At 34.9% G+C, this 14350-nt stretch overlaps 1 protein-coding gene across 1 annotated transcript in view; it reads right to left on the reverse strand.

The window, feature by feature from the left end:
* The window catches only part of ITGA8 (integrin subunit alpha 8), a 107522-nt gene that overhangs the window by 52430 nt on the left and 40742 nt on the right, over positions 1-14350 (reverse strand). The window contains exons 14-20 of the mRNA XM_005518772.3: positions 13973-14018; positions 11984-12091; positions 4863-4918; positions 4093-4247; positions 2809-2946; positions 2230-2297; positions 1141-1288 (exon numbers count right to left, since the gene is read on the reverse strand). Coding sequence (XP_005518829.1) covers positions 1141-1288; positions 2230-2297; positions 2809-2946; positions 4093-4247; positions 4863-4918; positions 11984-12091; positions 13973-14018 — 719 coding nt within the window. The remainder of the gene's footprint in view (positions 1-1140; positions 1289-2229; positions 2298-2808; positions 2947-4092; positions 4248-4862; positions 4919-11983; positions 12092-13972; positions 14019-14350) is intronic.

A 14350-nucleotide genomic window follows, 5' to 3' on the forward strand; every position in this document is an offset into this window, starting at 1 on the left:
CTAAGAGAAGAAAAGGAATGGGCAGTAGGAAAAGGCTAGTGTCTTTAAGGTATGCTCTTGAGAAGTGAGGTTGCAGAGAATTTCTATCATCTTTGATTACAGCATTACTTCTTGTAATTTTTTTCAAACTAGATTAGAAGCCCATTAAAGTCACTGACAGAAGAAGAATAAGGAAATACCTTGTAAGTTACTTTCAACTTCCTTAAAAATATTTGCCTTCAGAAAGGAAATTAACTTGCTTTCTCCCACTCTCACCCTTGAGGCCCTTTTGAACATTCCAGGCACTAACAGAAAAAAGCAGTTTCATGTTGCAACAGCTTGGGAGATATATGTGCAGATGAGGCAATCCAGATTTGCTGTCCAACAGAGAATACATGAATACTCTGCTTGTTTGCAGGATAGTGTTTCATCTTTGCTCTTAAAAAACAAACAGACCCAAAAAGGAAAAACACTGCATGTTCAGTACAGCTCAGCAGGACTTCAGTCAACATTAGTCCTTCTGTGAACACTGGCACATTTTTACATTTTAATTGCAGTTTTGGTCCATTCATAACATAAAAGAATTGACAACAAGGGAAAGCAACTTTGTCAAGTTTATACTGCAGTTAATATCCAACTATTCAGAATATTGGAGACTGGGACCTTAAAAAACTGGGACTACCTTAATAATGCCAAAACACTGGTGAGAGGAAACAGCAGTGTCCAAGTGTCTGGGGGTCAGTAGGGCTCATTAACTCTGGCTGGGAGTTGGTACCATGGGATCTTGGGTTGGAATCATTAAGGGAATTTGGCAGCATTACTTTCTGCTACTGGTATTGTTTAGTGGTTCAAAATCTAAATGATGTGAATACCTCTGTTCCTAGAAGAAAAGTGACAGTATTATGTAGTATTATGAATAAGTTAACGGGAAGGAGCTGAGCCTGTGCTGGGTCTGAACAGGATGGTCCTGTCTTCCCATCTTTTGGAGGCATGGCTTATCTTTACCCTGGGCTAGCAAGCAAGTATAGCTGAGAGTTGATAGAATCTCCCTTCCTCAAGGGAACTTCTTTATGTGCTGCTTCCAGCTGGTACAGCCTATGTAGGTTATCCTTGCTCTCAGTTGTCTACTTCATTATTGCTAACATTTTGATTTTACTTTACCTTGTTGTTGCGTTCAACCCCAGTGTAATCTGCTTCAGGTGGAATCTTTATATGTAGCTCAGCTTCATAGGCTCCTTCCCCATCATTCCTTGGATTTATTATGAGCATGACACAGTTTTCTTCTCCAATTATTAGCTGATCTGTATCCCTGTATAGAACATGCTACTTGTCAGGAGTTAAAACATGCACAGTTAGGATTTACTTATGAATAAAGCAGAAGGATATTTTGCTCTCAGAGCATCTGTTCTGGAAAATACTCTGTGAACACAAATTAAAACATCTTCCATAAAATAACCCTATGAAAAAGTATACCAACACCTGGGTAGAAAAGAGGTCAAGAGAAAACACCACTGTGGCCAAAATTGTCTATGACAAAACTTGAAAATAACCGGTATAAAATTTCAGAGCCTGACTACTTTCTAAACAGCAAGAAGTATTTAGTGGAGAAATCACTTGCCACAGGGGTCTCATTAGCATTGCTTTCTGGAGGACACAAAGGTGGTAGTTTTCTCCTCATGTCCATTGTAATACAAACAATGACAGAAATTCTCCTGAGACCTACAATGTCACTGTCCCCTTTTGTTTCACAGAAGTCTGTTATCCAAGGACTGATTCTGATGAGTCAGGTAACTCTCAGACATTCCCCACTTGTCCTGCTTGGCATGTTTCTCCCTCCACAGGACTGTTGCCATGTTTTGAAAATTTTATTTTGAGATTAATTTAATACAGGAGAAGGTGTGTCCAAGTTCAAAGTCACTGGCACTCTGCAATAAAAAAACTTGAAACCTCCTATGAACAACAATTTGTAAAATCTCTTGGTTTTCAGAGAACTAGAACCACTCCTAACAAACACCTGGAAACTCTATTTTCTGTGATAACCGTTAAGCATCATGAATGTGGTTTGCAAGTGTGTATTTCTCCATTTTTTGGTTTTGTACCTGAAATGGATGCACAAATTAAAATCTGGAAATCAGGTAAGAATGATTAGCTACAGTAAACAACAGAACTGTGTTCTACATCATTCTGTTGCAACAGTTAGCAGTGTCTGGTCTTTCTTCTATACAGCATAATTTATTTTATTTAACTTACGGCACTGCAGAAAGTTGCAAGTCAGGAATGCATAAATTGTCCTCCCCACAGTCAACCAGAATGTGAGCCTGTATCATTGCAAAGTAAAAAATAATAACAGAGTTAGTACATGCCTCAAAGTTCAAATCACTTCATTAAATATTGCTAACCTAAGTGTCATAAACATCACCAGAACTGCCTTAGTGAATTAAGTATTTTTCTTCTTTCTGTAAGTTTCTTTCACTTTAAGTTCCTTTTCACATGGTAGTTGGAGGTTGGAGACTATTTAGTTGGAGGTTGGAGACTATTTAGGTGGTCAAATATGTCCTTAGCAGAACAATATAATTTTCAGGCCCTGTCTCACACTAACTTGGCTTGCATATTCTAGAAGGCAATCAAAACTCTGAGCACAAGGAAGTTTGGGAAATACTTGAAAGGCCTCTTGGTTCTATATTTATATTCATTCTACATTTTGTATTAATTCTATCTCTGTTGTGTAATTTCTGGATGTGATACTCTCTTTTAAGGAAGATGACACACATAATATTTGTAAATGCTTTCATGTTTATATACAGAAAAGGTGGCATGTAAAATTCATACCTGCTCATCTAGTGAGTTTTTCTGGTAATAGTTCAGTATTGGCTTCACAGTCATACTATCTTCAAAACTGGACTCATCCAAACTATAATTGAAGTTTATATTGATGGGAGACAATTTATCTCTAAATTCTGTTTCATCCTGTGAGTGACAATCACATAATAAAAACCAATGGTTTATTGTGATTATTTCAGTTGCTATGGTATGACAACAGATTCAGACTTCTGAAGGTAAAGATGTGGTCTTTATTGAAGGTAAAGACATGGTTCTTTGACAGATGTTGGCCAAATTCTGGCTGCATGTGGTGTCATTAGGAAAGCAAAGTGACTCACCAGTAATTGGAATGCCCAGAACACATTGCCTCCACAGCCCCACATCTGGAAGAAGCTGGCTGAGCTGAGTAGACTCAGAAATTTTTCAAAGCATTAGCCTAAAATGAAGCTGTTTAAGAGAGACACACAGAACCAACTCCTATCAGCTACTGCCCCCCCTTCCTTTTGAAATGGAGGTAAGGGCATGTGTGGATTTGTGGAGGTAATATTGCTGGTTTGTATCATAACCAAGAATTTATAAGAATTAGCAATGGTAAAATTCAACCACCTTTCTTGTCTAGTTATGTCCTTACACAGTGCTTGAAACTTCTCCATTTCACCTCCCACTGCATTTGTAGGATCAGACTTGAAAAGTACATACAATTGCATGAGGTAACTCCACCTGCAAGTGAGCAAGTGTTGACCCTATCTCCTTTACAACTTCAATTCCATAGTTTTAGTTTTTTTAAAAACATTTTAAAATATCTTTAACGTATTTTTTTAAGTTGTATGAAATTTAGAGCAATATCTCTGGTAAGACTCCTTTAAAATCTTTTGAACCTGAATTGGCATGATATTTAACATGATTATTACTTCATGATAAATACTAAAAAATTAAAGGGATACCAAAAAAGGAAAGCAGTCTTGCATTTTTGTATCAGAAGATGCAGTATTTGATCAGAACTTCCAGAAGAGTGTGAAATGAATGTATTTTTACACAGAGAAATTCTATACTCTTCAAAATCAGTCTTTCTTTTATACTTATATTCACAAAAGATGAGCTGGAGATTTACATAGGGAATTTTTTCAAGGTAGCAGTATGCTCTGGACATACTGAACATACAGATGAGGTATATTTAATATCCAATTTCTGTAATTTTGGAAATTATTCTTCCTTTTCCAGTTTTTTATTATCTTTAAATCCCTGGTACTATTCAAATAATAATGAAAGTCCAAAATATTTTAAACAACTTACTCTGAGATAAACAAGGAAGTCCTGGCAATGGAGTTGTTTCTGTCTTTCCATCACAATGGAGAAGTAGTGATATGACTGATGGTAATCAAAGAAGAGGGTCCTCTTAACAGCTCCTTTCTGTTTCAATGAATCTAATTGCAATTCACCTTTCAGGACTAAAGGATACAAGTAAGTTAGTTATTGATTTAACTGAAAGAAAATACATTATGTATATGTGTAACACAAAATATGTATAACACGTAATATGTATTATATATATATATATGTGTATATATATATATATGTGTGTGTGTGTGTGTGTGTAACATATAATTATATATTATAATTAATTAACCTAAGCAAGTCTTCCAAGAAAAAATAATCCATGCTTTAAGTGCCTGTCTGTTTAAAAGCCCACTAGGTTTTCATCCAAATTATGCAGGACATGTAATTTAAGCTTTCATAGTTCATTGAAGATCATATGTGTACAGGACTTCTGTCTCTTAATTTTTTTTCTAAAACAAAACATTCTCCAACAAGGTACATTCTTGTATTTATTTAGAAAATTACTTAATATGAAACAAAAATCCTTTAAGTGAGTAATAAAACGTTTGTGCTTACACACACACATGCGTGCACACACACACACACATATGTATACACAAACACTTTTTTTAAACTGCATTTTCTTGCCTTAGGAGGCTCTCACTTCTATTGTCTTTCCAAGTGCAGGAAAAAATCTGAAATGGAGCAGGACAGGGTAAATTACAGGAATAGAAAACATTTCTTACCTATCTCATCTGAAATACTTTGACCTTCAAAATCTGCACAGACTCTTACAGTAAAGCTACACATAAAAAAAGTAGAAGCAATTAATTATTAGCAGAAAATGGACTGACTTGGGAATCAGCAGTTCCCAAGTTAAATATTTTAAATTTTATTTTAATTTTCTTAAAAATATGTTAACTAAGATTGTATCTAGCTACCAATGATATTCTCTAATTAAGTCAGGAATTCTCCTATACTGCACTAATAATAACAGAAGACAGTTTCTGAGTATTTCCTGGCAAAGGTATGAAGAAGATTCTCTGGTCCCAGTAGTTCTTGAGAGAGCCCATGGAGATGACCCTTTGGATACTATTGCCAAAGCTGGATTCTTTATGCTGAAGTTCAAGCAAACCACCTTTGTAAGAGGCTGTTCGCAGAAATCCTTTCTGGTTCATCATGGTAAATCAGAAAAATCTTAAAGAATGTTGTCAGTGCTCAGGCTGTTTTCCAGCAAATCAAAACACTCAGGATACCAATGTGTTCTACTGGCATTACTGTAAGATTTTCATTATTTCAACAGGCTATAATTAATTCCAAACATAAAACCTAAATTGTTGGATTTTTGTGGCCTTAGACTAACCAAACTGTATTGCATTCAGTTTGCTAAGTTTTGTAGAAAGTGGCACTTACACAACCTAAATTAAAGCACAGAGATACTGGTGATTCAAGCTCTTTATCTAGTATGCTAAAGCAATGCATTCTACAAAAATCAACACATCATAAGTTAATTGTTTTTAATTTGCCTGTTCTGAATGTATAGCGAACTCTTTTGAGCCTAGAAATATTCACACCACAACTATAACAATTATATATATACAAATATATATATATTATATAAAAATGTCACCTCAGCCATAGGTGAGTCCTTTCCTGTAAGAAATATTTCTGTGTAAGGCTGGCAACAGATCTGCAGTTACACTTAACTGATAGGAGAAGTCTTTTATAGTTTTATTGGCTGATACCTTCTAATAAGAACTTTTAACTTACACAAAAATTAAGTAAAAAAACCTAAAAAAGTAATGATTATAGGAAAGTTTCACTTTGTAAGGAATCTATTTATCTTTTATAAATATTTAATTGAATTGCATTTTGGAAAACTTACATTTTCACAAATTACACTGGATGGAATGAGAAATAGTATTAATTATGCCTGTTGATGCAATTAGCAGAATGTACTTCCCCAACAAATGGCAAAACAAGGAATCTGAAACTGGAAAGATGTTCTTCATTTTTGATTTCTGCTGTCATCTGCCACACAGACTAAGTACTGCATACCATAATTCCTAATGAAATCCTGTATAATGTAACAAAATTGCTCAGATGAGAGATTCTTTCAAGTGTTTGGTTACCAATCATCCTTAGAGAAAACTTTCATGGATTCATAAAATGTTTTGAATTGTATATGAGCAGTATATTGTACGTGAGCATTAAAATCAGCTTGAGTCAAATAAAAAAATATTTGCATTATTCATTGATCTTGATCTCACTACTGTTATACTCTATACTAATGTTCCCATGCAGTAGATACAAAACCACTAACATCAACTTTAAACCAACCTGTAATCACATTCTAATTGCATGTTTGTTTTCTCTGACAGATGTAATGAAACTTCCACATCTGGGATATAATGTCAGTCCCATAAAGAAAAATTCTTTTATTGGAGAAAAAAAAAAAGCCATTATTTCTTGAGGAACTAGAATGGCAAAAGTGATTAATCTCTGCCAAACTGTAGCTGTCAAATGACTTTCCAATCCATGTAGAAATTGTAAATTTATTCATACTCCCCCTTATTTACAATTATGAGTTAATACATGAAGAATCAATTACTTCCAAATACACAAGGACAAAATAACGAGGAAATTTTGTGTAATCATATAAATGCAATTTAGACATCAGACTTCACAGGCTAGTCTCATATGTCGGAGTGTAAGAGTGTATTTCCTCTTGTGTAAACTCAAGAGCTGGCATTGTATTAAAGCCACTTATCTTGCTTTGGATGAATCACATAAATTTTGCCCTATCATGTTTGAAAAAAGGTTGTGTTCAAAAATGCAGCTTGGAATGTTTAACAATAAAACAGAACACTTTCATTGTATGCTTTATTTACTGCAATGAACAGAATAATTCATCATACATATTTGATAACTGAAGTCATGCTCTTAAACATGACTGTAAGAGTCAAGATTCACTCCTTCCACTCCAGGCAGAGCATGTCAGAAAGAGAATGGCAGAGCAAAAAAGCCAAAATTTGGAGTGGATAATCTCCAACACTCTGGCCACACAAGAGAGAAGACTATGGTTTATAGCACAATTCTGCCACACATTTGTGATTTCATTATTTAGTTTAGAAATAGTGCTAAAGACATCAAAGATTTCAATTGCAAACCTAGATGAAATTAGATTCACTCATCAGTTCAATAAGAAGATGCTGGGGAGATTTTGAGGGATGCTTTAGCATCCCTCAAAGAAAAGCAGAGGGAAAGAAAGACCACAAAAGAGGACAAGAGTCTAAAGAATTTGTAGACATTTGAGATCTGACTCCTAGGCACAGTAGAAAGAAAATAGCTGAGCTTTTGAGCTTACTTGTAGGAACAATCAACTAAAAAACACAATTAAAAATTAAAGGAAGAAAACTTCAGCAAGTAAAAAACAAATGGGAGATAGTGCATCATCCCAAAGCATATGAACTTTTTATGTGCTATCAATTTTGCCTCTCTGAAGAGATCCCCACATCACATTTATTCTGCTGTGTCTGTCATCAATATGAAATTATGCTTTGAATAGTATTTGACTGTAGTTACAAAATAGAGGGAAAACCTTAAAAATGAATAGACTAATTTTTCCTGACAATTTCAAGGCAACAAAGCAGTTTGTTTAAAATAATTGTACGTTCTTCAGGTAGACAGAAATATCTTTAGAAGAACAAGAAGCTTAAAAACATTCCTTTCTTCAAAACTACTCTTGGCACAGATGGGAGCAGTCTCTTCAAAAGTCAACCCTAACAAAATTACCTAATATCACCAGAACTGGTGAAAAGTTAGTTACCCCTGTATAGTATTTCTAGACTGCACTTAGTACCAGAAAGAAATTATTTTGGTCTGGCTACCCTAACAGCAGAAAAAAAAAGAAAACTTACTTCAGGAGGTGAAAAGCAAGGCATTAGCAAATCCTACTAAATGCCATTTGTCATTGCTAACATTTTCTTTAGCACCCAGGTTTGCAGATGGAGAGAAAGAACAGATAATGCCTTAGCAGAAAGGCGGTGTAAGCTTTAATGTTATGGACTTCCGTTCTGTGTGAGGCTGATGTCCAATCTGCAAGGTCACCTCCACAGGAAAAGTCATTATTATCTACTGATGAATGACCTTTAAACAGTTTCCTTTCTGAAGTACAATATGTAAAAGCAAATACACTTCTATTATGATGCTCTAATACTTGCCCTGCTTTTAGATTTTGTTTTAGCTAAGTCTAATCCAGTGACCAGCAGAGTTTTAATGCTGAAGGTGTCTCATGGCTAAGCTACATCACATGGCTAGGCTGCAGTAGCTCTAGGGCTGCTAGATAAATCAAGTGACTGCCCTTTGGATGTCTCTAGGGCTGCTGAAACTAAAACCTGGCACAGAGGCCTCCTGTACATCAGCTCAGCTGTGTTGGTAGCAACTGACGCCACCTGCCTACCCCCTTTGACCAGCCCCTGAAGAGTGAGGTATCCATCTTCTGACCCTTGGCCATATGGCTTTGCTATCCGACCCATGGAGTCAGGTTGGCCAACAGCCTTCGGAAAATCTCACACAAATTTATCTCAACAATGGCCCCTAGGTCCAAATCCATGGGGCACCAGTCACATCCTCTTTCAAATCAATGAGAAAAGAAAATACTAGCAGTAGAAATGAACAAAAGTAGAAACACAGTCTAACCTATGCAGCTAGGAAAGGCTGAAATATTATTTTGGGAGTTTATATCTTTGGTGGGAATTCTGTATTCAGCTTTTTAAAAAATGTATGTAGAAATGTCTCATTTACTGAATCTAGCTGACTCAAGATCATGAATGTTTTATTATTACTTTAATAGTAAGAAATTTGGAGATAAATTAACTATTTTTTTTTATTAAGTATTTTTTTTATAGTAGGAACTTGAAGATCAGAAATTTTAAGCACTCTGCTTCTGGTTTTAGTGGGTTTAAAGAGGTGGATAGCCTCCAAGGCACATCTCAAATCAGGCATCCAAACCTGAAAAGCACCTACAAATAAAAAATATAGTCTACAGATATAAAAATAGAAATACAAAAGTACATATACAAAATACATTCTACAAATCATGATTGGACACTTCTATGCAACTTTCGGTAAGTCAGGTAACTTCTCTGATCCTCTACAAAATGGAATTAACAATATTCACCTGAAATTAGTGAGAGGTGAGTAAGAAACTTTTGTTTTTTACACTTTCAGCTAGTGGATAATCAGACCTCAAATGGTAATAAAAATAACAATGCATAGATAAATTAGACCTCCTAACAGCTAGAACCCAAACTTGAACATAACAAATTACATGATGTGGAAAGAGGTTCTGAAAAATGAAAATCTTTAATTTATTTACCTCTTTTTAGATAATTAACAGATATTGTATCTTTCATGCTTAGGGGAAAAAAAAAATCTTTTTCCATATTCTTTAATACCTTCAAAGTTGCGGAATTTGTTACAGGCTTGCTAGTATTGGGAACTCAGAAACAGCTACATTTTACACACAGCAGAGAATGAACTATATGTTTCTAGAAGTTCAGGACAATTCTCTTTGAACTATTCATAAAAATGACTTTTTTTGCATGTTTCCTCTGCTGCTTCAGCTTTGCAATTTATATCATGGCAGAAATAATATTTTCCTAGTACTTGGAAACGTACAATAATCCACATTATTCATGCACACACATTTCGTGAAACTTTTCTGGTAGGAGGTTTCATTTCATTATAATTTTGCAGTGTTAGTCAGAAGAGTTTTATACAAGTTGCACATCTGGCTAAGAGATACAGAAATCTGTCCTATGGGACTGAGGAATTCTTTGCCTGTTGGGGTTTCCCTACTAATTGTTTTCACATGTACAGTACATGCTTATATCAACCAAAGAAAAAAATTACAGTATGAAAAATAGCAGCTGCTCTTCAGTCATTTCACAACATGAACTGAATCTTTAGGGAACAGTATTTTAGAATAAAGCAGACAGAAATTAAATTATGCTCCTATTAAAGCTCTTGTAGATATGAACCAAACTTCTTCTGGCTTATTGTAGCGGAGAAATGAAAAGAAAAAAAAATATGTTAAAGGAGTATTCATTTTTTCCTTCCTTTTCTAAACAATATCTCAGAGCAAGAATATTTTTTAAGAGAGATGTTTTTCTTCTTGTGCAAAAAACACCTCCTTTTTTCTTGCAATACCTGTTGTTAACTGTTACGATTCCAAAATCTTTTCCATTATGATAGGAAGCATTTTTTAAAAGTCTTAAAATCTGGAGTTGTGAGCGACATAATTTGGATCATAGAAAATGCTTCAGCCAAGTGTCTGTGTTTCAAAATTTTTTTACATTAACTGTTAAAACAGAAGATAATTGAATCAAAAAATTCCAGAAAGGCCAAAGATTTGTAAAGTTCTGGCATTGCTTAGTACCACCAACTGCCTTCTACACTGCTCTGTAGATGGGCAATTTTCTACACTGGATGCAGAAATGAGGAACATGATATAAAATATGAGAAGTCCCATAAAGTGTAAAAGAACAGCGCAAGACTGAAAATCTCTTGACAACCCCATCCCAGATGCTTTGCAAGCCCACATATTTATTGGTTTAAGTGTATCAAAGTTTAGTTCCTTTAAGAGCTTCCATGGCTCTTAAATGAACTGCTTCTCATGATTATGTTTTACAGTTCATATTTATCAATTAATTCTTACGATTCTTTTACTGAATCTTACATTTGAGATGAATTTTAGGACTCATCTCCTGTAAAGAATGTTTCCAGTGTGGGGAAATCTTCTGACCATCTTTGGTTTAAAAGCAGTGCAAAATGTCTGCATTAATGTTATCTTCTGGGGTCCTCTTTTACACCTTAATATTGTTTTCATCCAGCCCACGTCCTGGCAGGCTTCCTGGTTCTAATGTTTTTACGTCTTGGAAATCTGTTCCTCACAGTCTTTCTGGCAAGACTTACTACCATTTTATATTCAACTTGCACGTGTTTATGCTCTGTTTTGATTTCAGTTTCCTCATTTGTTATGATTTCCACTTTTAAATGGTATCTTATGTATTTGTAAAAGCCTCTTTTGTCAGCTGTTCCTGGGGTCCTTTCAAAGTGACTTTTTTCTAGTGCAGTAAACATGCCTTTATGTGGTGTTATGTGCTATTAGATAGCCTCCAAACGTCCTGCAAGCATTTTGTACTTGTAACTGATCTTAAATTGTTTTAATTAGCTCCAAGGTTTTTTATGTTGTTGTTTTTCTGTTCAAAGTCAAATGCTACTGTGGTTAAATGTTTCTCTTTTAAGGATAGTAGAAACATTGTCCTGTATTATGTGCTAAATAAACCTTTCCTCTGACCAAAGACAGCCAGAAACAACATCCTGTGAATTTCTCTCAGGATGGCCAGCCAGACACCTTCTCTCTTCCATGAAGGATTAAGATCTGTCTTTCTCCAACAGAAAATGTTGGGCCCACTAGTTCTGCATCACTTTCACTGTTACATTTTGTCAACAGATGACTGTTTATGTGTTTCATCTATTTTAGCTGTTTCAGGTTTCATTCCTCTAAACATTGCATATAACTTTGTAACTTGCCCCTAGGAGACACTGAGCATCCTCCTATGCAGAAGGAGACTCAGTGTATCAAAGGACTCAACTTTCAGCCACCACAATTAATTAGACAATCTGCTAAGTACTAGAAAATACCCAAAAGATTTCTATGTAGAGGGATTTTGTTGTGCTCAGAGCATGTTTCAACATTTTGAACTTTGAACACCTTCAACAAAGAGTTGCAATAAAATTAAGGAACAGCAAGTTATTTGAGAAAGAGGACAGGATATTTTTTGAGTAATCATGGACTTACCAGGCCACCAAAAGCTGAGAGCTGGGGAGCTGGCAGGTTTTATTGTCTGGATTCACAATCATAGGGTTCAGAATAAGATGAGCATTCACTGTCACAACAGGTCTGGCTCTGGGGGACAGAAATAAGGTTCACCACATTCAGAAGGAGCACATTAGTACCTGAGTTGCAGCAGAGAAAAAACTGAGTTTGCTGCAAAGAAGCCAGAGATGTACGGTTACTTGGGAGGACACAGTTTTGTAATGCTGCTCATAGCCAAAATAACCTTTTTTATTTTTCCATCAGAATCCTACTGAGATTCACAAAAAAAAAAAAAAAATCACATGTTAACACATCACGGAAACAGTATCCTACAGTTAAGCAGTAGATGTGCCCCAGGACTGAGGCACATCAGGCACATTTCATCACACTCAGTTTTTCAAAGGGACAGAGTTTGCCTTTTGGGGTTTTACAGCAGTCCTTCGGCCATCTTGCAGATTTCTTTTGTACTGTCTCCATTAATAATGATACATTCAGACTTACTATGTCTGTTTTAAGACTCTTAAAAAAATAAACATGATTTGGTTAAAGTAAAAGTTAGTTAGACTGTCTTGGACCAATAATGAAGTAAAATCTTGTCTGACATTTTTTGAGACAATTGACTTTGTAAACCAGGAATAATCATCATTAAATTGTGCTTAGTACATGAATATACAGTTTTGGTGACAGAAACATCTCTCTGAAGCTGTTATTAAATATGAGATAATCTATTACTGCAAGCAGTTTAGAAGACAAATAATAACAAATATGTGCCCAGATTCTGTTTTTTTAAGACAGCAATATTATTTACAGTAACTTACATAATCCCGGTTTTCTAACTTTCCTGATATTTTAATCCACATCTGAGCTTTTATGATTACTTCTTTATATTACTTCAGCAAGACATCAAAAAATAAAATTAATCTCTTAACTTTTGTGCAATAGGGAAAGCCTTTTTTTGCCTAGAAAATTTCAGTAATAAAATTCTGTTTCAACACTATTCATATTCATATTCATATTTAATACATTCTGGCCGGGAAATGGACTCCTGCTATTCACTTTCTTAAATGAAATAGAACGCATTTTTCTGTTACTGAAAATAGACAGTGGATCTAATTCTTCAATGTTTCATCCTGTGCAGTCACTCATGGCATTGCAAAGTATTTGCATGATTCTCTCATAGCAAGTAGGAAAATCAGGTCCTCTCATTGCACCTATATTGTTAGCTGAGATGAGCTAACATTTCTGTTTTACAAAATTTTTATGCTGTCACAAACATTCAGTTGGGAAGTAGAACATGCCTTTTCTCACTCAGGTGCTGTTGAGAATACAGACAACAAGAAGCCAGACAGGAATCAGAAATATGACTACATTGTTGTAGCAATGGATGGTGAATATTTCAATGAAATGAGCTGTCAGCATGGCTGGACTGAAAGCATTAGCAGATTTTATGTAAATATTTACATGTTTTGTAGTGTTAAATTTTACATCTAATCAAAAAGTGCATTTAGTGGAACTCTGTAGCCAACCACAACTTTTTGTTTTGTAAAATAGGATCTTGTACATTTTTTTAAACTGAGGCTAAAAGTAGCAATCTTTACTTTGAAATGGTTCATGTCTTAACATACACAATCTGAAGATCAGTTACTTTAAAATTTCTTACTAGCACCATATCCCCATGAAAGAAATTAATTTTCAATGCTATGCCTTTTAAATTTCTTATTTAAAATTAACTAAACAGTCAAACATTCCCAGAAGCTGCTTGAGCTAAGCCTAAGCATGGAAATTTTCATTGAAAATTACATGTTTTGAGCATGGAAAAAAAGCATTTGTTTCTCACACAATGTTTAATTTTTCATCTCTAATGACCATCTTTTACACACTGCAACAGAGAAACAGGAATATGACATTTTTAAATTTTAATATTTCCCACCAAAGCTGTAAAATATCAAATCAATTGTATTTACCACATACCTGTAAACAACTGCTTTTCCAGCTCCAAATGCACCAACAATTAAATCTGGAAAAACCAAAATGGCTTCAGAATAACTATACAGAAAACTCTCACACATTTTTTTCCATCATAAATTAGATTATTAACATTAACATTGCAGTAACATGAAACAAATATGATAATTCCTTTCTGAGCAGTTTTGTTCACAAGTGCACCTGGAACAAAACATTTCACATGTCAGAGATGGTGTCATAAATGTCTCAGTTGTAACCAGTAACTGCCAAACTATTTAACATGAGGTCACCCATGCCACAATCTCACTTCTCTCTAACTTGTACCATAGGGAAGAAAATACCATTAAACTCTATGCATTTTATTCTAAATCCCTTACTGTCCAT

This window comes from Pseudopodoces humilis, chromosome 1 (genome assembly GCF_049639895.1).
Source record: "Pseudopodoces humilis isolate 2021_Gansu_Grassland_sample_001 chromosome 1, ASM4963989v1, whole genome shotgun sequence".
NCBI classification, from domain to species: domain Eukaryota; kingdom Metazoa; phylum Chordata; class Aves; order Passeriformes; family Paridae; genus Pseudopodoces; species Pseudopodoces humilis.